The 24424-nt window shown below is 38.9% G+C and overlaps 2 protein-coding genes across 2 annotated transcripts; one reads left to right on the top strand and one right to left on the bottom strand.

The window, feature by feature from the left end:
• Positions 1-3033: 3033 nt before the first annotated feature.
• Positions 3034-4363, bottom strand: LOC122651248 (putative Peroxidase 48). The gene is made up of 3 exons (XM_043844551.1): positions 4112-4363; positions 3726-4007; positions 3034-3045 (listed from the first exon to the last, which is right to left on the bottom strand). Exons 1-3 carry the CDS (start codon positions 4361-4363, stop codon positions 3034-3036), a joined length of 546 nt encoding a protein of 181 aa, XP_043700486.1.
• A 1584-nt stretch (positions 4364-5947) lies between these two features.
• On the top strand, positions 5948-23074 carry LOC122650368 (transmembrane emp24 domain-containing protein p24beta2-like). Its single transcript, XM_043843780.1, has 5 exons — positions 5948-6066; positions 16831-17040; positions 21951-22137; positions 22312-22419; positions 22849-23074. Exons 2-5 carry the CDS (start codon positions 16831-16833, stop codon positions 22980-22982), a joined length of 639 nt encoding a protein of 212 aa, XP_043699715.1. The 5' UTR covers positions 5948-6066; the 3' UTR covers positions 22983-23074.
• Positions 23075-24424: the final 1350 nt, after the last annotated feature.

Here is a 24424-nt window from a genome sequence, read left to right on the forward strand (position 1 = left end):
GCCAAACTTTGTGTGACTTCTATGAACATGAATCACCTATTTAATTTTTTATTTCTGTGGTATTTGCCCAAAATTGTTCACTCTGTACCAGTTAAATAGCTTTTGGTTGATTGGTTGGTTGGTTGGTTGGACTGCCTTGTGCAGTTGTGTTGGAAGTAATCATTTTCAGGTACCTGATGATATCCATCTTTACATCACACCATTGCAATCCATGATGGTCATTCTTCGAACAGCCTTCCATCTCCAATAGGTGGAACTGTCTTAGAACTCTCCTTTAAACACATTCAGAGTGCAATTGACTCTAAATCCAGGTGGAGAAACAAACCAAATAAGATGCTACCTCTCCTTCCCTTCTTTCTGGTTAAATATGAGGCCCCGAATGTGGAGGCAAAGCCAGCAAAGTAGGGAGAGGAAGTGAAGAGTGTGAGTAGCTGATTGTCATATTTGCAGTACTCTGTCTCATGGAGATGTTTCTTGCTTCCTTAGGAAAATTTCTGGGAAGAAATGAATCAAGAAATTATCCACCCAAGTCACCCAACCTGAATTCTGAAATATCAAAATTAAACAATCAAATTCAATTACACCCAACTAAACAAGTATATATTATCAAATTTATTTATTTAATTTATTTTGTATTTTGTAAACAACCAAAGATAATGTTGTTTAACTTTACTGTGCATGCAAACACGTGAAACAAACAAAAGCACAAGAAAAACCATTGTCCACCCAGATCAGATAGATCAATACAGAGAGAGAGAGAGAGAACTACGTAGAATTTTGAATTGAAGTAGAAGGGAATTGGAGTAGGACTAGGACTTCCTTGTCTGAATTGCAACAGAGCCCAGAAGAAGACAATTCAACCCATGTAGAATGGAACATGTATATTTTCCTTTGAGTTATTCAAATTAGAAGAAAAATTATTTTCCTGAACCTGATTGGAGTAGGACTAGGACTTCCTTGTCTGAATAGCAACGGAGCCCAGAAGAAGACAATTGAACCCATGTAGAATGGAACCTGTATATTTTCCTTTGAATTATATAAATTAGAGGAAAAATTATTTTCCTGAACCTGATTTCTGGTGGGACTCGAATATTTCAGCATATTCTCAAAGAAGTCTTTGCAAATACTATAGAATTGGGTTTTGGAAAAATCAGTGCTTAGTCTGGTTCAGAATTGCTCAATGCTATAGCCTATGTTGGACCCATGGATGTTTCACAGTACCAGCATCATCTGTGAAAATTATATAGTTTCTGAAATGACGCACAAACAAAGCCTGAGTGGACTCACTGAATTCAATTCAACATAAGCTATTGGTCATGCAATCAATTAGTAGGGATCTATGCCCTTGAAAAACAAGCTCCATGCTCTTTTGCACGTTAAGTAAAAGTGTAAAACTGCTTGCTGTTGATCTATTCATTTATTAATTTCCATGAACTAATTCTAATTTCTTCCATTTGATTAAAGAGATCTGTTCAAACATTACTTGTTTGTTTGCTTATTTTATTTTCGGTTTCTGTGATAATTCTTTGTGGGAAATCTTGTTGTTGGAGGTACTTGCACTTAAAATGCTCCTACTCTTTTAGCACACAAGTGAGGTGTCAAGGGCTCTGACAAAGAGATAAAAGTGTGGCAAAGTACAAATATAAAATTAGGGCTACTAGAGAGTGAGGAGTTTAAGGTGCAAAAATATCTCTTTGCCCTGCAGGAGGAAATCCAAACTTCCCTCGCATGTGAAGTTGAACACTGTTAGGGAAAATGTTTTTCAAGAAGTGTATAAGAGAGATTAAATAAAACACCTTGAGAGTGAGATGTGAGGTGTATTACAATTGTAGAAGGAATGAGCAGGTTTGTCTGTTGTTTTAAGAGGAAGAGTATTGCTTATAGAAAAGCACTATACTTTTACCCTATGTAACCAATTCTAGTCTTGACCAATTACTAATTGGGAAACAATGGGTAAAGCTATTTAATAAAATTTAAAAAAAAAATAGAAAAGGAACACAAATTTAATTGTAAGACTGTTGTGGAGTAACAAGAAGAGTTTTCTGGCAAATGCGCCGTTCTTATTAAAAAGAGTTAATCAAGATATGGATGTACAAAAAATACATTGAATTGCAACTCAAATGGAAAGGAAGAAAAACATATCAACACTATGATGCTTATTCTATCAACTATTTGACAACCATAGAGCAATTGATCCGAATTTGGCCTTGTGAACCAGTGAGGACACCTAGGTTTGACAATTTGGCCATTGCCTGCATAAAATCAATCCGGAAGTCTGACCCGTCACCAGAGGCGTAGGTCCTCACAATATCTGCTGCTGTTGGGTCTCTCATTAACTCTTGATCGGAAAAAAGAAGTCCTCTGCGTCTCAGCAAATCCTGGTAATAATGAATGCCAAATATGGTCCCCATTGTGATGGATGTTGAGAGTTGTTGGTTGAACATTGTTTTTCTATTATTCTGAGACATTTCCGATAATGAAGACGACGACAGGGAGCTGTCATGCTGCTTGTTAATGCATTGAGAGGTCAAATGATTGAGCCAACCAGCATCTAGTGTATCATCTGGCTTTCCAGTTCCTGTGAAGTTCTCAACACGGTGCTGAATGACGAAGCAGTTAATGCTCCCAACGTTGTGAGCACCTTTAAATAAAGTTTGAATACATAAATCACAACCTATTGTGTATAAAATGCCTTAAGTTTAATACTATTAACTGAGGAAAATTACCTAAAAGTGTAACTGTCTCTCTTTCACTAAATCCCTTTCTCTTGAAAGTTCCAAGTATTTTGCCAATCCTATCTTCAGGTGATGGAATATCTTGAAAGGAGTCCTCATAGAAGGACTCCGTACTGTCTCTTCTTCCAGTAAGAAGAGGATAAAAAGGGCCACCCATCTGTTGTTTCAGGAATTTTGGGTAGAGGAGGCAAACAAAAAAGGAACACAGAACAATCAAACCACAAATTAATATTTGAGAAAGGATTATATATACATCTTTTGTTTTTGTTTTTTTTTTTTTCCCCTGAAAAGTAGAACATCATTCAAAAACCTATCAAACAAGATAAGAATAGCGAAAAAGAGAATATAAAGGGTGATTCTTCAATTACAAGGGGCTAGGGGGAGAACGAGATCAACCATGAGGAAGGAAAAAAAAAATTAGAAGCTGAGCCAAACAAATTAAAATAGATGTGTACGATGTCAGAGCTCCCAAGCACCATGAGAGCATGCAAGAACTGGAAAACTCTCCCCAACTGAACCACTAAGGTCAACACCAGTAACCAGCAGATAACAACAGCAAGAAAAGCCCAACAGCAGAACCAGGACTCATCCTCAACTAAACAGGACACATCTGTGGATACTGTAATTATCAGATGCAGTTAAGAAAGGAAGATTTGAAGACTACCAGAAGAGGAGGGGAGAAAGCTAAGACCTAAAATTAGGCAGCTAGTGAGCTGGTCCTACATACTGGTAATAAGCTCTCTCAACTTTTGTTTCTCTCAAGTTTAATAAGATTTCAGTAGACTACCACATATCAAAATCTATTCATTCTTTTCTTTGTCCATTTAATAGAACAAAAAAAATTATGTTCAATTGGCTTATAGGAATTACCAAGTTTATTGAGGGCCACCAGCATAGGCAATCTCTAAACCAGTAGCAGTTGAATCACTAGGAACTAATGCGACCGAAAACAAACAAACAAACAAAAAAAAATAAAAAAATAGAGCAGACCAATTCATCCACAAAGTCAAGTGAACCATACATAGTGTGCTGTTGGAAGAATGTTTCACTAACAAAAACAGTGAAGAACGTACGTACGAGGGTAATCCCATCCCTGGCAGCAAGAACAAGAATATCCGAACAAGAAACAGTTGCTGGACATTCATTTTCAAGTCTTTGCTTTATTACATCAATCATTTCAAAGCCTTTGAGGGTAAGATTAGGAGCAGCCTCTGTCTCACTCCGACCTGCATTATTAGCATGGTCTTTTAAAAGAATGGAAGCGTCGCATCCCTGTAATTAAAGAAAGATTTCATTTTATTGTTACTGATTAAAAATTTAACATAGAAGAATTAGAACCAAATAAGAAGGAACAACACATGGAAGAGAACAAGAACCCGAATGAAGCAATCATGGAAGAGTAGACGAAGAAGTGCAGCTGGAGTATCACTGTTTTCTGCTGTGAGTTCTCTCATAGTGGAAAGGACAATGTGCTCTGCTTGCTCACATTTCTCCCGATAGAACCCATAACGAAGGTTTGGTGATTGCCTTGTGTGCTGTTGTGACAGAGGTTGATCCGTTGTTTTGCTCACACAAAACACAGCAACCATGAACACGATGAAGGCGAACGTCTTGCTCAAATACCACATTTTTTTCTCTCTGGAATTTCTGAAGTTGCAGATTATATATATAGAATGGAACATGTATATTTTCCATTCACCTGCAAATTAACGAAAGTCAGATTTTATAATTTTTCAGCCTTCAACTTAAGATGATAGAACTACCCTTCACCTGCAAACAAAACTAAACATTTTGTAACTTCTTAGCTTTCCACTTAAAATGATATATTATAACCATCCTTCACATGAATTTTAAAGCTGTTGTATGGTTGATGAACTTTGACTACCGCTGAGCAATACAGCCGTCAGGATGTAGGGTATTGTTTTTTGGAATTGGACTATTTGAATTAGCCGCGGCCGAGCCAAGCCCGATTCCGGTTCTTGCCAATTCAAATCGATCGATCTAAAACGTTTCCGGTTGAATTAGAATTGGCACCGGCTGAGCCGGCAATCATTGTTGCAAGGGATGTTTTATCCATTCAATGGTTGGATTGGGTACATCAGTAATTTACATGACAAATAGCAACTCGCTCAGGCTATGTTTGTTTCATCGTAAAATATACATAAAATCTCTCCTAAAGTACACATGACAATAAGCATATTTGAATATATATGATTAAGATAGGTGGGTAAGAACCAACCCATATCCATATGATAGAGATGAGGAGGTCCTTCATGGGTGCCAAGAACACCAATGGTAAAGATATTATCACAATTTCGGGAAAAGAATATCCTGAATTTTGAAATGCATATGCTTTTCCAATTTATACGAAAACATTTCACTCTTTTTTAATACATACATAATTTTGAATTGATTTTCATAATTCCCATAAAATAATTTATGGTGACACAAATGTAGTTACAGAAAACTTTTTATCTTTATCCCTATGGCTGTGTTTGTTTCGATGTAAACTATTTACAAAATAAAAATAGTTATTACTTATGAAACGATAAGGTACGATCGATTGATCAAAATTAGATCAATCAAATAATAAACATGGTCCTAGACTGACTATTATTCGATGCAAAATCATTCAATTTGATTTATTATTATTTTTTTGGGGTAAAAATTCAATTTGACTAATCTCTATCAATAGTTTTTTCTTTTTTCTTCTTCTTCTTCTTCTTCTTTATTTTTTTCTTTTTTCTTTTTTCTTTTTTTTTTCTTTTTTCCTTTTAAGGAAAAGTATTGTAATCATTGAAACCCGATTTTTTGGTGTAAATACCTAGACACCCAATGTAGGACTAAACCCACGCACCCAACACACATAATCTGTATTAGTATTGATACCTATATGTAATGATATGTATGAACCGTCGCCATGTGAGAACAGAACCGTCCTCCCTGCTAAAGAGTCTACATTGCGGGCCCTTCAAATCCAGATCCAGCCACACGTCCATAGACGATCCAGATCATCCAAACTTAAGTGGACCCCCCTTCTCCAGAGTTCAATGTTTACTGTTTAGCCCCACGAGCAGTAGAGCTTCCGTTCTCCCCACCGGCAATCCTCCCATGCACACCCAGCTACGGTAATCTACAAAGCTATGGATGGATTTTTAGTTTTTCACTTTTCTCAAAATTCCTTGACATTGATTTCTCTTCTATGATGCATGGTTTGCCCAATAACCGATTTAGCTTCTGTTTTGTTCAACGCTGACTATGTGTAAAGACTAAAGATTTGGGAGCCCGAAGGTTTTGTACAATTCATATAATTTCTGCAAAATAATAAGAGGTGAATCTCACAATTCCCTTGATGTGTGTGTGTTTGTGTTTGTTTCTTTATATGATTTATAGTGGTTAATCACAGATCTCCAAGTCACCCTTAATCTGATATGATTTAAGACCTCCGAAATTGTTTGGAAAGTCCCAAGTTTTGTTGGGTTTGAAGCTGCTGGTAGTCTATGTTGGTTCTGGAAGCTGATGGGCTGTAAGCTTTGAAGACTTTTAATTGTTTTTCTGCTTCTTATTTTGGATTGACCATTCGTCGTTCTAGGGATGGTTTTTTTCTTTGTTGGGGGTGGGTTACCAAACCCTGAATTTCATTGTTATTGGTTTCAATATTGAAATCTCTGGGAATCTTGATCGAGACTGCGTATGGTGCACAATACTGGTCCACAATTTAGTGCTATAATCTTGCTTTTTAACTTGTTTGGGCTATTATGCAAACTATAAACTAGGATTCTAATCCTATTGTTGCATTTTCAGTGTCTTTTCGGCTGTTCTATTTCGTACCTATTAGGTTCTCTTCTTCTTATTGGGCCAGTGTTACCAGCACGTTTGTGACATTAGCCGCATAGGGAGTTTATCTACCGATAGAGCACTCCGTTTCTTTCTACTCTTAGAATGTGTTTTTCCTTTATCTTCTGCTTGTTTGCAACCTCTGTGGAGAGTTTGTTGCTCCCTTCTTGATTCACCATTTCGCTGGCTGTTCCTCCCTCTAATAAAACAGTCCATGTAGTTCCCCAGTCTCATACTTTACTGCTTAGTTGCAGTGATTGGGCAATGCTCATGGCATTAACTAAGTGAATCCTCAACCTCAGCCACATAACTGCAGTTCCTGAACCTGAGCCCCTCCTTTTGCAACTGCAGTGGCTTTTATGTGGTCCCCCTCCTGAACCTGGCCAAGAAATATTTAACGGTGGCATGGATGGAGGTTTCTGATGAATACAAATAACCTCTGTTTTTTTTTCAGATCTGGTGAGCACCTGGAATAACTAGTGTTTCAACTCTACTGTACCACAATTGGTGCATTGTTTTGGTTCCATTATCACAAAGCTGCTCCAAATTTGGCTTGATTCCAAACACCCCCTCTCCAATCTTTTTTCCTTGCATCTGAGCCTGACCAGTTTAATGTTGCCAGCCAATTCTGAATTTTGAGTTTTGATTTTTGAAACAGCACATGTGACGAGTAATAATTTTGTTAAGAACAAGTTCTGGGATGACATGTACCTAGAACATGTTTGGAGAAGGGAACATTCTCTATGACGAATAAAATGAGTCTTTCTGATTTTTATTTATTTTTTATAATTTTTCTCTTTTTAATACCAAAATACTTAAATTTATCCTTACAGTCAATAGTCAATTTCTTTGATGGCCAATAGATCTATTAAGATATAAGTTTACATTCCTGTACTGAGTCAATTAAATTCTTAAAAGGCCAACCAATATTTTTTCCTAATTTAATCATTAGCAGTCCAAATCATTTGCATATAGCATCCTTTGAAACCGAATTGGAAGGCATGTACATGCACCCAAAATAGAAGCCCTTGGGTGTATTTTGTCAATGTTTCATAGCATTAGAATGCAGAGTTTAATAACAAAAGATCTGGTGCTTTATAGCTTTGTTCTTACGATTTTGCCATCATAGTCAATATGCTGATTTTTTTGTTGGAAGGTCTTGGTAGATTTGAACAACCATCTTCTTAAACCAAGAGCAAACCCTTCCCAATACATTAGCAAAAGTTGTCAGTTGTATCACAAGCACGGCAGCACAGTGGGTACATATTTCTAACTAAACACTGCCTATGCTTTCTTTTCTCTGATTTTCTCATTAAATTGCACAGCTCCAATATGCGGTTTATCTCTCGGACTTGGCCCCACTTGTCAACCCTAGTAGTATTCCTCAAGATATCCCAGCTTTTCTTATTCCACTTCCTTCCCAACTTCCTCTGCTTCAATCCCCCATATTTTGATTGCCATCCCTGTGGCTGTTGGTCTGAGAGTAACCAATATCTTATCCTTCCACTATCAATCTGAACAATGTAGACCTACAGCTTATGAGGTTTCCTAGACTGTCAAGCACTTCTTCTGTTTATTACTGGCATCTGCCCCAACACCTCAGAAGTACCAATCACATTAATGCAGCATAACTCTGTGTTCTTGATTTAATCAATGGGTAATTGGGTACCTTTGTCAACCATGAATGCTCGCTGGATAGCATCTCTTTCAAATGTGTAAAAGAAGAAGTCCTCTACATCCCTCTAAAAAAAATGTTTGATAGTTGTGTTGCCATCAGATCTCTAGAAATATTTTGGGCCATCCCTATCAATTGGTTGGCAGCACAGGATATTAAGAAGTCTAGTTAAGCCTGAATGCCTAGATGAGATTCCAATAGAAGTGTGGAAAATCCTAGGAGGTTGTGGGGTATTTTGGCTAACTAATCTGTTTAACATGATTATGGACACAAGGAAATGCCAGATGAATGGAGGAGAAGCATTGTAGTCCCAATCTACCAAAATAAAAGCGATATCCAAAACTGCAATAACTATTGAAGCATAAGCTATGGGTCACACTATAAAACTTTGGGAGAAGGTTCTTGAAGCCTATTTGAGAAGAAAGACTCATATCTCGGTGAACCAATTTGGCTTTATGCAAGTAGATCCACGATAGAAGCTATCTACTTATTGAGGAGGCTCATGGAAAGATATAGAGATAGCAAGAAGGATCTCCATATGGTCTTTATTGACCTGGAAAAAGCCTATGATTGAGTCCTTAGAGATTTAATCTGTCATGTTCTAGTAAAGAGAGGGGTGTCGAGTAGATATGTGAATGTAATTAAAGATATGTATGAGGGTGCAGTGACTAGTGTGAGATTTGTGGGAGGTCAGAGCAAGGAATTCCCAATTACGATTGGGTTACATAAGGGATCAGCCTTAAGCCCTTATCTTTTTGCGCTTATCATGGACGACCTAACCAAGAGCATTCAAGATGAGGTCTTGTGGTGTATGCTCTTCGCCGATGATATTGTTTTGGTGGATGAGACAAAAGCAGGGATTAAAGCTAAGTTAGAGTTATGGAGATCAACCTTGGAAACAAGAGGCTTTAGGATTAGTAGAACAAAGATGGAGTATATGATGTGTAATTTTAGTCACATTATAATGGATACTAACATGGTGTAAATCAAGGAAAGAGAAATACCGAAAAATGACTATTTTAGATATCAGGGATCAATCATAAATAAAGAAGGTGGCATAGAGGATAATGTTTCACAGAGAATTAAAGTGGGATGGATGAAGTGGAGAGGTGTGTCTGGAGTGTTGTGTGACTGACGTATTCCTTTAAAGCTTAAAGGAAAGTTGTATAGGACTGTTGTACAACCGGCTATGATGTATGGGGTAGAATGTTGGGCAATTAAGAAGTGTCATTTTGAGAAGCTATGTGTAGTAGAGATGAGGATGTTAAGATTGATGTGTGGAAAGACTAGTAAGGATAAAGTAAGGAATGAATGTATTAGAGCTGACTTGGGAGTTTCCCCGATCAATGACAAGCTCCGAGAGAGTCATTTGAGGTAGTATGGTCATGTTCAACGGAGGCCTAGGGACGCCCCAATAAGGAGGAGTGATATGATTCTGATTGAAGGAACTAAATGAGCTAAGGGGCAGGCCTAAAATGACTATAGGAGAAGTGTTGAGGAAAGACATGCATAGTCTAGGTCTTGTACCAAGTATGACCTCAGCTAGAGCCTATTGGAGGGCAAGGATCCATGTAGCTGACCCCATTTGGCTGAGATTCTCCTAACTTTTTGGGCTGTGCCTCTTTCCTCTTACTTATATCTTTCATTTTTGTTGTATTTTCCTGCTTTCATTTGTCATTTCCATTTTTCATTTCTCATCTCATTTCCCATCCCTCTTTTCCCACCTCTTCATTCCCTTTTTGTCTAGACATCAGTTTTCCCTACTTTGTTTTGTTTGGATCCATGTAGCCGACCCCATTAAGTTGGGATAAGGCTGCGTTTGTTGCTGTTGTTGTTGTAGTTAAGCCTGAATGCCCAGCCCCCTATGCATATGAAGCACTGCCTTCTATGTAACTAGTTACATCAGATCCTTAATTAAACATCTATATTGTTCACCATGAAATCTAAAGTGATCGTAATTGTCTATGACTCATATACCATCTCTAAACCCTACATTCCCCCTCCCCAACACCCCCCACAGATGAAAAAAAAGAGGAAAGGATGAACTCGTTGTTAGAAGGTATACACCTCTCTCACCATTAAAGCCTCCTTTTACGTTCTTATATGACTGCTCTAGTGAAAAGGGTTATGAGTTGAAATTCATTCTACTTGTATTCCTCGCCAAAATTTTTATCACATCGTACAAATAAGCCCTGATTTGTTAGATAGTTCTACCAAAAAAAACTATTTTCTGTAGAGAGGACTGAATTAGGGTAAGACTTGGATGATTTAGTCATCCCAAGCACATCTTTATTTATAATCATAATGAAGAATGAAACAATTGTACATTAGCAATGTGGGACTAAACCACATGTACGAAATAAATAAAATAACAAAAGAAAGAGGACCAGAATACCCCCACGGTATTCTGGCCATATAGCTAACACTCCCCCTCAAGTTGGTGCATATATATCATGCATGCCCAACTTGACTAAGATAGGATGAAACAGCTTGTTACTCAGCCCCTTAGTGAACACATCAGCGAGTTGATCAGTGGACTTCACAAAGGGAACACAAATGAGGCCGGCTTCAAGCTTCTCCTTGATGAAATGACGGTCAACCTCCATGTGTTTAGTACGATCATGCTGGACAGGGTTATGAGTAATGCTAATAAAGCATCATAGGAAGATGGACAACAACACCAATATCCTGCAATAATCCTCTAAGCCAAAAAAGTTCACAAATTCCTTGTGCCATTGCGTGGAACTCGGCTTCAGCACTAGACCTTGCCACAACATTCTGCTTTTTGTTACGCCATGTGACAAGGTTCCCACCCACAAAGGAACAGTAGCCAGAGATAGATTTCCTGTCAGGAGAACCAGCCCAATCGGCATCAGTATAGGCTTCAATCTTCAAGTGACCATTAGGAGATAGAAGGATTCCCTTTCCCAGAGCAGACTTCAAATACCTCAAAATACGACGGACTGCATCCATATGAGAGGAATAGGGATCATGCGTGAATTGACTCACCAAACTTACAGCAACTGCAATGTCAGGGCGTGTGTGAGAAAGGTAGATTAGTTTGCCCACTAACCGCTGATAAGCACCCTTGTCAACAGGCTCACCCTCTTTCTCCCTAAGTTTTGTAGTAGCTTCCATAGGAGTATCCGAAGGATGACACCTAAGTAGCCCTGTCTCGGTCAATAGATCAAGGACATATTTTCTTTGAGAAAGAAAGATGCCCTTTAAAGATCGAGCAACTTCTATCCCTAGAAAATATTTTAGGGGACCAAGATCTTTGACCTCAAACTCACGGCCAAGAAGAATTTTCAAATCCCTGATTGCAGCATCATCATTACCCGTGACCACAATATCATCCACATAGACTATGAGAAGAGTAACCTTGTTACCAAGTCGTCTGATAAACAAAGTGTGATCAGCATTGCTCTGCTTGTAACCTGCTGAAATCATAGCCTTATGAAATCTGCCAAACCAGGCCCTAGGTGACTGCTTCAAACCATAAAGGGCACGCTTCAATTTACAAACCCTGCCCTTAGTCCTGTCATCAGAAAAACCTGGTGGAATGTCCATATATACCTCCTCCTCAAGCTCTCCATGGAGGAAGGCATTTTTGACATCTAACTGCTGAAGATCCCACCCAAGATTCGCAGGACAAGATAATAACACCCTGACGGTGTTGAGCTTTGCCACTGGTGCAAAAGTCTCCTGATAGTCAATTCCACAAGTCTGAGTGAACCCCTTTGCAACCAAGCGTGCCTTATACCTATCCATCGAGCCATCAGCTTTTTGTTTAACCACGAAGACCCATCTACATCCCACTGGTTTTTTCCTAGGAGGAAGAGCCACAAGATCCCACGTTTTATTTTTGTGTAGTGCTCTCATTTCTTCCAACATTGTTGCCTTCCACTTTCCATCTGTAGATGCTTCCTGCCAATTTCTAGGAATCGAGATAGAGGAAAGAGAAGATACAAATGCACGAAAAGAGGGAGAAAGAGAGTTATAAGAAACAAAATGAGATATGGGATGTAAAGTGCAAGTCCTAGTACCTTTGCGAAGTGCAATAGGTAGGTCGGAAGGAGATGGATTACCAGGAGATGTAGGATCTGTGTCTGGAGCCGACAATTGGATGGGTACTGGTGCTACAGTGGGATGCAACTGCCCTCTGGTGGATCTGCCCCTTGTATATGTGATCATGTTGGAGTTGTCAATTCTCTTATGAAATTCACCAATAGTTCTCTGGACTGGAGTCAGCTCCCCCTGAATAAGAATATTAACAACACTATTTTCTATGGTCTCCCCCTGTAAAGGATTCCCATTAGGTGAGGAAGGAACAACCAGAGGTTGTTGGGCAATCTCAAAGTAGGATGGGCAGCATCCAAAGTTGGATGGGAAGCATCCAAAAGGGTCGGCAGCAGCCTGGGTGGTAAAGGGGTTGGACACAGCGAGGGTGGTAAAGATGGTGGCGCGAGCCGAGGCTCCTCGTAAAGGAATTTCGAAAGCCACATCTTCACCAGCACTCTCCCCCTGAAGAGGTGGCGAAGAATAATAAGAAATGGACTCATGGAAAATAACATCCATACTAACCACGGTACGGCGGGAAGGGGGATGGTAGCATTTATAGCCTTTCTGGGTTGGAGAATAACCCAAGAAAATACAACGGAGCCCCCGAGGTTCAAGTTTGCCTGGAGATTTGGTATCTCTAGCATAACACACACAACCAAACACCTTGGGAGGCACAATAAAGGAGGAATTACCAATCAAAATATCATAGGGGCTACGGGAGTTGAGTACCCTAGAGGGCAGCCTATTGATGAGATAGGCCGCCGTAAGAACCGCATCCCCCCAATATTGAGACGGGACATTTTTTGCAAACATCAAAGCTCTCGGCCATTTCTAACAAGTAGCGGTTTTTCCTTTTCGCCACACCATTCAGGCGGGGTATCAACACGACTAGTTTGATGAATGATTCCATGGTCAGCCAAATATTTTTGAAATTGTGATTCTTTATACTCTGTCCCATTATCACTTCTCAATATTTTGAGAGTAGCCTGGAACTGAGTTTGGACCATTTTATGAAAGTGCTGAAAACATGAAAAAACCTGATTTTCTGTGTGCAAAAGATACACCCATGTGTGCCTAGAATGAGAATTAATGAAAGAGACAAACCACCGATGACCAGAAATAGAGGGTTTACGATTAGGGCCCCAAACATCAGAGTGCCCTAATTGAAAGCAAGAAGAACTCCTTTTATTTAAAATAGGATAATTTGAACATGTCTGTTTGGCCAGAACACATGCCTCACAAAAAAAGTCATCCTTAGTACGAAGGGTGACCAAACTAGGAAATAAATGTGCTAAAATTCCTAAAGGGGGGTGACCTAATCTAGAGTGCCACTGGTAGAGTTCAGAAGAGATCATGGAGTTCTGGTGTAGTGGAGAAGGCAATGGTGATGGAGAGAAGCGACCATCATCAAGCAGGTACAGCCCACCATGCACTTTACCCAATCCAATCGTCCTCCCAGAGTCCAGATCCTGAAACACACAATGAGAAGGAAAGAAAGTGACTTTGCAGTTAGGATCACAAGTAATACTATTAATGGAAAGAAGGTTAGTAGTAAAATTAGGAATATGCAAAACAGAAGTTAATGGAAGAGAGGAAGTGCAGTTGATGATTCCTTTTCCAGATATAGAAGAAAGGGAACCATCAACTACCTTGACCTTGTCTTTCCCAGAAGTGGGAGAATATCTATGAAACAAACCAGAGGAACCGGTCATAGGATCTGTAGCCCCAGAATCTATGATCCAAGGATGTGAAGCTACAGAAGCACAATGACCCCCAGATGGAATACTTGACCGGGCAAAGTGGGAACCTGAAGTAGCAGAAAGACCTGGCAGTAGCAGATGTAGTAGAGGCAGTAGCAGCGGAAGACCTCAGCATACGTAGGAGTGCCTGTAGATCATCCTGGGATAGACCAGTGTCAGTAGTAGGGGCTGTAGTAATAGTCTCAGTCTGATGAGCCTTGGTCTTTATCTTTGTCTTGGTCTTGGCAACCCTTTTTGCTTCAAAGTCAGCTGGTTTCCCATGAAGTTTCCGGCACTTCTCCTTGGTGTGATATGGTTTGTGACAGTGTTCACAAACAACAGTCCCTGTAGTAGAATCACCAAGAGAACCAGTGTAACTAGGTGCAGGAGTGGGAGTAGCAGCAGCCTTGAGAGCAGATCTGTCGGTAATAGGAGGGTGCAACATGGCAGCCCTACGGTTCTCCTCAGATGAAACCAATGCATAAGATTGTTCAAGTGTGGGAAAAGGCTTATGGCCCAACACTTGAACAACACTTGAACACGAATGAGATCATATTCCACATTCAAACTAGCTAGAAAATCATAGACCCTAATCTTATCCACATGCTTCCTATAGGAAGCAATGTCATCAACTGTAGTAGGGTGAAAATCAGAGAAGTGGTCCAACTGTTGCCATAGATTGCGGAGAATAGCATAGTATTTGGAAACAGAAAGATCTCCCTAAGTAGTGTGAAGTACCTTCTATCGAAGTTCATAAACTTGGGCATCATTGCCAAGCTGCCCGTAGGTTTCCTTGCAAGCATCCCAAATCTGGTCGGCAGTATTTAGAAGAAGAAAATTATGCTGTAACTCTGAAGTCATAGAGCCTATTAGGTATGACATGAGAACACCATTATTGGCAAGCCACTTAGTCTGAGCAGGGCCTTTATCACTGGGTTTCACACTAGTGCCATCAATATGGTCGGTGAGACCACGGCCAGCAATGGCAAAGGAGGCTGATCTGGACCATAGAAGGTAATTTGAGCCATCCAGTTTAATAGGGTTAGGTGGAAAACTGTGATATTCTGTCTTCTTGTTGCCATCATGATCCGAAGTAGCTGTAGAGTTGGCTGAATCACCCATACTGGCAGCAGAGAAGTCCACTAATGTCTTCAAATACTAGGCTGAATGAGCTCCTAAAAAATCAGAAACAGCAGCAAGGTAGGATCCCTATATCGATATTGGTCAGGGTTTTGAAAAAAACCCTGATTTGTTGAGATCGATGAAGGGAATAAGAAGGCACAAAACTGCAGAATTATAACCCCAACTGAAGTCAATATAGCCCTTATAATGGAGGAAATAACCCTCAAAAAACAGATCCAATAATCAGCAGCAATCCCTAAGATCGATAGTTGTCAGGGTTTTGAAAAAAACCCTGATGATGGTGAAATCGATCTCAAGGAGTCTTCACAAAAAACCAGAACTGTGGAGGTCCAAATAGCATTCGAATGACTCCTTATAAGTGGAGAAGAAGCATGCAAAAAAATCAGAACTAATAGAGAGCCCAATCCCCTAGATCGACAATTGTCAGGGTTTTTGAAAAAAACCCTGATTTGATGAAGATCGATCCTAGGAGGTCTTGAAACAGTGCTGTAAAACTGAGATAAGAACTTGAACCAATAGGGAATACTGCTGGCAGGTTGTGGTCTTCAAAAGTGAACTTGATTCCTTGTATGAGTAGTAGAAGCAATCCCAAAAAAAAACTGAAGCTCCAATTTCCGCAGGCTGCAATGGCTGGTTCTTATCGAGAAGAATTAAATATCATTCATGAGGTAATGGGGGCAGCAACTAGATCGTATGATCATCTCATCAGTGCTGCCCTATGTGACAATAGAGAACAAGGGAGAAGAGACAGGAAGGAGAGGAGAAATCCGAGAGAGATGGAGAGAGAAGAGAGATCAAGATTTAATGATGGGTGGCTCTAATTTGAATTCTGCTCTGATACAATGTAGAGAGAACTGAATTAGGGTAAGACTTGGATGATTTAGTCATCCCAAGCACATCTTAATTTATAATCATAATGAAGAATGAAACAATTGTACATTAGCAATGTGGGACTAAACCACATGTACGAAATAAATAACATAACAAAAGAAAGAGGTCCAGAATACCCCCACGGTATTCTGGCCATATAGCTAACATTTTCTTATAAGGCAAAGGTTTCCTACACGGTTCACTGAGGGGGCCTTACCTAAATAGCTCTAAAATTTTGCCAGGTGGCAGATCAGATACGGCCAAAAATTTGTGGATAGAGGTAGGCCCACTGTTCCCCTACTCACATGTCGAGTTTCAGCCTGGTAGGAGTTTGCCAAGTGACTAAACAGAGCTTTGAAAATCCAGTACCATGGGAGAGTGCACAGTAGTGGTTGGAGTACTGTAGGAATGCATAGATATACATGGGATGCATGCCAATACATGGGAGGGTATTTGATTGAATTAGTCTTTGAAATTTGAAATGTAGCTAGTCCAAACCATGTCTTCCCTAATCAGAGGTCAAAATTGCCACATCAACTGTCCGCATGGCTCAAAAGTATGGACCGTTTTGCAAGCCCTTCCAAAATGGGGCCATGTAAAGGCACTTTTCCCTTTCTTATTTAGAAATAAACTTTATTATCTGGCTCTGTGTTACTTATTTCTGTTATTTTATCTACCTTTTGCTGTTGTTCACTGTGCTTCTCTAATTTGGTGATTTTGTCAAATTACCAATGCTAAATATGAAATTGTTATCATATCACATATGCAGATGGAAAAACGGTCCTCGAAATTTGCTGTTATTGTATTACTGGTGTTCATATCAGGCTTACAATCAGCAGTTGGTGTAAGATTCGTGATTGACAGGGAAGAGTGCTTCTCTCATGATTTTCAATATGAAGGGGATAGAGTTCATGTTTCCTTTGTTGTAATTAAGGCTGATACACAATGGCATTTTGGTAATGAGGGTGCAGATCTTGTGGTAAGTCTTATTTACCCCAACTAATTGAGGGCAGAGTTTTGCTCAAGTTGTACGGCCTGTTTCTCATTCAAAATATGTAGCCCACTTTGCATTGTTACTTATGTTAAGGTTCATCTACCTTTTTCTCCCCTTTTTTGAGAGGGGTGAGAAAGAGAATGGAAAACACTGCATTTTCACACATTGGTCAGAAAAGCAGGAGAGAAGTTTAGATACTGAATATGATCTATTAACAAGAAATGTGGTTTAGCGTCTAATGCCATCTTCTTAAGTTTTTAAGTCTCTGGTTTGAGGATTTGAACTACAAAGTGCAAACCTGATCCAAAACCCATAAATCAGAAACCACTAATTAACTGCAGATCTACTTGCCTATCAAAAGTTCATTCTGCCAATTCAGCTGGTGGAGGGATGGGGGTAGGTAGGATGAACCCTAGGTTCAGATTATACTCCGCTTTTGACAGGAACTCATTCAAACCCTAAAACAGAATTTAGGTCAGTAGTAGGGTCAAAGTTAACCTTATCTGATGAAGGTCAGATTCTAGTCAATTATCATAAACTTTTAGAACAAGCAAACCCCAGAATACAACAATGTTCTAAAGGCCAGATTTGAGTCAACAGTAAAAATCTGAAACCCGTAATCCAAAATTTGAGAGATTTGTTGTATCAGCAGATCTGCAGATCTGATCTGGCTAAAACCTTGGTCGAAGGTCATTTCCAGGTGTCTTTTCAAGGCCCCAAAATACGAGCATCATCCAAGGGATGGATTCCCTTATATGGCTGATGTCAATTTCAGTCAAATAAATCCCAAAACAGATCTACCGCTACCTTCTGGTTGTTGGTTCAATACTGTGATTTAAATCTCAGTAGGAACAGAAAATAAAATTGATGATCGACGCTTCCAAACTAAAGGTAAATCAAAGTCAACAATCACCAATAACAGTAGATGAATATGTACCCTTGATTTCCCACCAACAGGCCTAGATCAAAATATCTCCAATCCCAAAAGTTTCTCACCTTTCTTTGAGCTCACAGCAGCTTACTATCACAGCAAATCCTTCATTGACAAAAAAATTTTGTTGCCAAAATAGGCTACAAGCTGTTTATTTAAAAAGAAGACTCCCTAGCTAAGTAAGAAACCTGTTTAACCACACTTATGTTGCCAATATGAAACTTAAAAGAAAAGGACTCTTAAAGTAAACCCTCTACATTAGGTAAATTTATTTTACTTAAATAAAGACACAACTAATCCCGTATGCCTAGCCTCTACCCATATTATAGGTCCATTAAAGTGAGCCATTACAATGAAAATACATTGGATCAAAGGCCCAACACATACATAACCCAACCCAACTCTTATTTCCAATAAAATAAGCTCATTTAGGTTATTTATCTGCATCATCAGCATTATGGAATTCATAGAAATGATGTAAACCAATTAACCATTTATCTGCTTGCCTGTCAAGTCTCATCCTGCCAAGTTAGCATCATTGAATGCTAATAGATCAAATTCATTTGAATGTTGGAGACGAAAACAAAAGTCCAGAGTTCGCTGAACATAATGACATATCTGCTTAATAAGTTGCATATGGTACTGCAGTGGATCCAAGGTTAAAAAAAGGCAAGAAGAAAAAACAGAGTCACATCCATTAGCTTAACATATTATGACGTGAGGTACTTTGTGGGTCAGTGTATGTTGTCAAATAGGATTTGTTAACCATATATGTGGTTAAAGGGGTTCATTGTAGGTCATGTTGGTTAGGAGATAGGTCCAGCCAAAAGTTTTGTTACATTGGTTGTGTCTTGGTTACTATGAGGTTTGGTCGAATTATGGTTCATGGGTTTTTACAAAATAAATTTACTTTGCAACTCCTAAAGCTTTTACAAGTACTATAGATATTAAGTATTGCTTTTCCTTTAGCAAGTACCTTTTATTTTGCAACTTAGTGAACTTACCAAGTGTATATGAGGGTGTACCTCCTGCACGAATTTGTCAATCAATAACAGATTTTTCTCTCAGGTTGTGGTTCTGTTCTACAGATTCACAGGCCTCCGTTTTAAAGGTGCATTTCTTAAAACCCTAAGTAGTTTCTAGGAAACCATCTTCTCTTTTCTTCCTCCCTTGTAACTTTTACTTTTATCTCTCTGTTACAGCAACCATTCTACCCAAACAGCTAGCCTTTTCACCATTATTTTCCATCAAGCCTCTACTTTCTACACCCATCTCCTGCTACATTAATCCCTAATTATTCAACCTTTGACAGCCACCAAACCCTAGCATTCAAGAAATTCTTTTATGTAAAAACAACCATGATTCCTTCTTGGTTGGCGCACCTATTTGTGCCGTGTGGAAGGATGATATTGACAATTCTGGCTATTAGATGTATAGGGAATAATCTGGATTGGCTGCATGTCAAATTTCATATCCAGATTCAATTGTTTACTCTCCCATGTAGTGGCATACCCTCCCATTGTATGTCCATGCATCCTTTAATTGATCTGTACACTGTTTGGTAGTCTAGAAATTTCCACTGCTTCATCATGCCATGGTGGCGAACTCCGTTTGAGCTGAAACTTGACATGTATGTAGGGACTGTGGGGTCTAAGTGTCCACTAAATTTTGGCCTCATACAACTTGCCACGTGGTAGAACAGGCCTGCCAACCAGAAGGGATTTCTTGTTGGCAACCTGCTCCTATCTATTCCATGCTTTTTGTTTTCTGTCCAGCCATAACAGAATCTATCTGAGCCCTTAAAACTTTCATCCGACATCAATATCTTTTCACCCAATCATTTAAAACCATTTCCTCTAAACCGTAACCGTAGTTTACCTTTATATTCTCTCTCAAAATTTCATCCTAGGCAATTGTAGCTCTATAGTAATTTTGGCTTGATTTCATTTTTGAAGACTAATTTAATTGGTAAACCCTAGTTCTAAATTAGGTAGATACTTGGTGCATCCTTGATGCAACATGGTGAGAAGGAAGCCGGCTTTCATGTTATTTTGGATGTGTGCTTGTATTTTTGTTGGTTGTGTGCTCAGTGCTGAACTACAAAAGAAGAGGTGGGAAAAAGGGTTAGGGTTTTTAGAATTTGAAGAAATATTTTTTTTCTTGATATTGATGGATTCCTGGTAAGGAGTTTGAGTGGAAAAGAGGAATTAGGCAAGTGGATCCTTTGGGATAGGAGAGTAATATGGTTTCTCCATTTTAGAATAAACCCGATGAAGAGGGAGATGGGTAAGTGCATAATCTGTTACCATTCTCTATGGCTATGAGATTGAGTTGCGAGAAGAAGACAAAAAGGAGTTGGGTGGTGGTTCACGGCAGATTTTTTTAGTAGCCTCATATTATTGCTTCCTTTTTAAGGAGTCTGATGTGGTTTAGGAAAGGAGTATTTTAGTAATAAGTTGGGTGGGGAAGACAGAGGGCTCAGAGAGCTGATACTTTTGTTTAGGTTTTGGCTTTTGACAGGCAGCAACCCTGAATATTTTACAACAGAAGGGTTGTAATCTAGCAAAATGGATGCATCAACAGGAATCAGTAACTCAACTCTTTCTTTCATGCAATTTTGTGGGGAAGGTTGGACATATTTCTTGAGTCTGGTTGGAGGTTACATGATCAACCTGCAAATGTTTGTTATTTGTTTATTTAGTGTCCAAAGAATCTCTTTAAAGAAAAAAGGATTATTTAGTTATATTTACTTCCATATGCAGTTGTATGGGGTTAATGGAAGGAAAGAAATAGAAAGGTGTTCTAAGACAGTCCCAGAGTTATCCCAAGAATTCGTGTTGTTATTGTCACATATTAACTAGATAGGAATTGTGTCCTTCCCGATTATATTTATGAATGATTTCCTTTTTGAGTTTTGTTTCTATTGATATTTCTTTATTTTGATGTATAGGTTTTGCAGGTTTCTAGGGGGGGGGGGGTATATGGATGCATCATCTAGCGTAATCATCTTGTTTTGTTGAATGAAAGGTTATTGTTTTATTCTTGCTGATTAAAGAAAAAGTAAAGAATAAGGAAAGAAAAAAAAAACACTCTTATGAGGATGTGAGCAGCACCTGTGAACAGTAAATTCAAGAAACGATTGTAATAAAGGTGAGAAATCTGAGAGATTCATAATCTTTAAGGAGATAGAGATGAGAGAACAGCTTTCACTTGGCCCTGATAAACACACCTCACACACAAAATATATTATTTATTCCATAACTTCCAGTAAAACTGTAGGGGTTACATCAATATGTAAAGATGTGTGTACAAAAAATTAGAAACTCTTCTAAGAGAGATTTCCTAACTACTTTAGGACTCCTAATTTGAATCTTTCCTAAAGAAAAAGAATCCATTAAAAATATGGGAGAAGGAGCAGTGTGTGTTTATTGCCCCAACACTTACTCTCCTCCTTGACCATGTGGGCCCTCTGTATGGGAACTGTGAGGTACGCTCTTCCATGCGCCCATTGGGTTGGAATGGGAGATTCCAATACATGCGAGTGGCATGTAGATCCCCTCCCCCTAAAAATATAAACTCTTAAGTACTTTTTTTTACTCTGTTAGGACATGTTTAAAGAATAGAAACTAGACTTTATAAAGATACCCTTCCTAGGTAAACAACTCATGCTGCACTTTCTTAAACTCTTCAAAGAAAATTCATGTAACCTTCCTAGGTAGACAACTCATGCTTCACTTTATTAATCTCTTCAAATAAAATTTGCGTTCCCCTTAGGACCTAATAATAAAGCACACCCAACAAAATACAAGGCCTACATCCTTACCTCCAAAGTGTGTGATCTCTATGACTTATTGTTATCTCCAGTACCTCTAAAGAAACCTGCTTGGCTGGGTCTCATTTGATTTTTAGTTGTGCTTCTTTGCCTGTAAATGCCGAAATTAATCAACTGTTTTGAAATCGTCAGGTAAAGGGACCTTCAGGTGATCAAATTCATGATTCTCGTGACAAGACAAATGAGAAGTTCGAATTCATCACTCAAAGGAAAGGGCTTCACCAATTCTGCTTCGCTAACAAGTCTCCTTATCATGAGACCATTGACTTCGATGTACATGTTGGTCACTTTTCTTACTATGATCAACATGCTAAAGATGGTAAGAGAGCTGAGCTGATGTCTTCTTTTTGCCCCTCTCTCTGTCTCTCTCTCTCTCTTTGTTTCCTTTTGCCCAAGGGAGGGGGGGGGAGATTTTCTCAACGTTTCTGTGGATCTCTTACTTTAGGTAAACTTCGGGGAAATTTTCTCTCCTAATTTTTGTGAATGTCTGCAGAGCACTTCAAGCCCTTGTTGGATCAGATAGAGAAGTTAGAGGAATCTCTATACAACATACAGTTTGAACAGCACTGGCTAGAAGCTCAAACTGATCGCCAGGCAATAGGTCTGTCTTGGAACTCTATATTTCCTCTTTATCCTTGAAGAAAAGAGACTCTGTCCTTGCTGTGATGCTATTTATTTGGTGACTTCTTTAGTTTTCCATTAGTGAAATATGAGTATGCAGCCCACATTTAGAGATGTCGGCATATCTCAGTGATTTCCCAGTTATGATTTTTCATTTTACAAATCCATAAAGATGTTACCATGAGAAAGCACTAGGCAGAGAGTGCCCCCAGGTGCTAGGCAGAATGGTATAGTAGATATATTACTTCAGTCAACGAGAAAGAGCCATACAAATATTTGACCTTGCATTTTGGGGAGGCTAGGTGCACCTTCCTCGTAAACAGCACCAAATAGATAAAATCAGTAAGTAATGTAATGAAGGTTTCATTGGTTTTCTAGAACTAACTGTGCTCTTGCAATCGGACTGCAGTGAATGAAGCAATGAGCCGGAGGGCAGTTCATAAGGCCTTAGTTGAATCTGCAGCACTCATTGGAGCCAGTGTTCTCCAGATGTACCTCCTGCACCGGTTGTTTGAACGGAAGCTTGGCACATCCAGAGTTTAGATTAAAGGTAGTGCGATCAGGTTATAAAATCTTTGTGTTGGTATACCTTGCCTCTCAAGTTAGAACAGAAAGGTCCAGTTGATAGAAGAAAACAGAAGCAGAATCCCCCTAATTTTGTGGTTCATTCCTCCATAAATGGTTCTAAAAGTTGGGTGAAAATGACATGCAAAAGTGGAAATTGCCTTTTAATTTTTTTGTGGTCAAGTGAACTACTAAGAAGCCCTAGCACAAATACTTGTCTTGCTTTTTGGCTAACTTGAAAGTGAAAAAACCTTTGGATTGGGCTCTGGGCTACTTTGTCTTAGGTTTTGGTTTAGATAGAATGGACAATTCCAACTCGAGTGTAACTCCCTCCCTTACATATCACGATTTAGCTGATTGTGGTTATGGTATACTGAATGCCTCAAGTTCAGATAAGCTTATCTGAGCGGTCCATAGACCTGTCACATGGTAGATTGGACGAAGCTCAAAATTTTTATGGCTGGTAGATCCCAAAGACATTACTTGTCAAATTTCAGCCCAAAGAAGTTCTTCAAGTGACAAAATAGGACTTTAAAAATCTAAGGGACCATGAGACGGTGCATGGTCATACATACACGGAAAATGAAAACATGGGGAAAGTACCTGAGTCTGAAATCCAAGGTCAGTTGGCGAAACCAAACTGACTCGAGTTGGTTACAAAAATTGTTGTGTCCTTACCCTTCCCCCCTCCCCCCCAAAAAAAAAAAATAATAATAATAATAATATCTATGTGTGGTATGTAAGCTATTTGTATGATATGGTACTCTAGGTCTGCAGTTCCCGTCATTGCAGATGTAATTCTGATATGTTTATATTAATCTTGTTGGTTTTCTTACCATAAAAAAAATGCTTACTTAGAGCTCCTTCCTTATTTTTTTGGTTGGTTGGTTATTTATATATATATTTTTTTAAAGATCTGTGTGTTTGCAAATAAAGGAATTTGAAATCACTTTTGAGAAGAGAAAGGGCAGATTTTGTAATCATGAATGTGTAATCTTTATCTACCTAAAGCTCTCATCATATCCACCACACGGACATATGATATGTTCATTCTGACCGTTGCATAGCAAGGACACGGTCTAGACTAGTAATGTGTCAAATTTTTTGTGCACTCTCCCAACTCTAAGTAGGATAGGAATAAACAGTGTAGATTAAAAAAAAATTGTAAAAATGGATGAGTTAGATTTGTCTTATGATCTTCGGAAACATCACCTTCCATTGTTACATGATATCTACCTTTTAATAAAACAATTATTATTAAACAACTCATGAAAGCATTAAATTTCGTGAGCATGGATCTTGCCAAAAGGACCGAATCAGTGGATTAATTATATATCATGTACTAATATTCAGATGCATGAGAGAAATTGCAGGAAACGAAGAAGAAGAAGACAATAAAAAAAAAATTTGAAGAAGTGGTA

This window comes from Telopea speciosissima, chromosome 2 (genome assembly GCF_018873765.1).
Source record: "Telopea speciosissima isolate NSW1024214 ecotype Mountain lineage chromosome 2, Tspe_v1, whole genome shotgun sequence".
Lineage (NCBI taxonomy): Eukaryota > Viridiplantae > Streptophyta > Magnoliopsida > Proteales > Proteaceae > Telopea > Telopea speciosissima.

Excerpts from the sequence above, each read along its gene's own strand:
- LOC122651248 (XM_043844551.1), bottom strand. The coding sequence starts at position 4,363 with ATGTGGTATTTGAGCAAGACGTTCGCCTTCATCGTGTTCATGGTTGCT. Across the intron at positions 4,008-4,111 it reads TCCATGATTGCTTCATTCGG|GGATGCGACGCTTCCATTCT; the intron begins GTTCTTGTTCTC and ends CTTTAATTACAG.
- LOC122650368 (XM_043843780.1), top strand. The coding sequence starts at position 16,831 with ATGGAAAAACGGTCCTCGAAATTTGCTGTTATTGTATTACTGGTGTTC. Across the intron at positions 22,138-22,311 it reads TGATCAACATGCTAAAGATG|AGCACTTCAAGCCCTTGTTG; the intron begins GTAAGAGAGCTG and ends GAATGTCTGCAG. Across the intron at positions 22,420-22,848 it reads AACTGATCGCCAGGCAATAG|TGAATGAAGCAATGAGCCGG; the intron begins GTCTGTCTTGGA and ends ATCGGACTGCAG.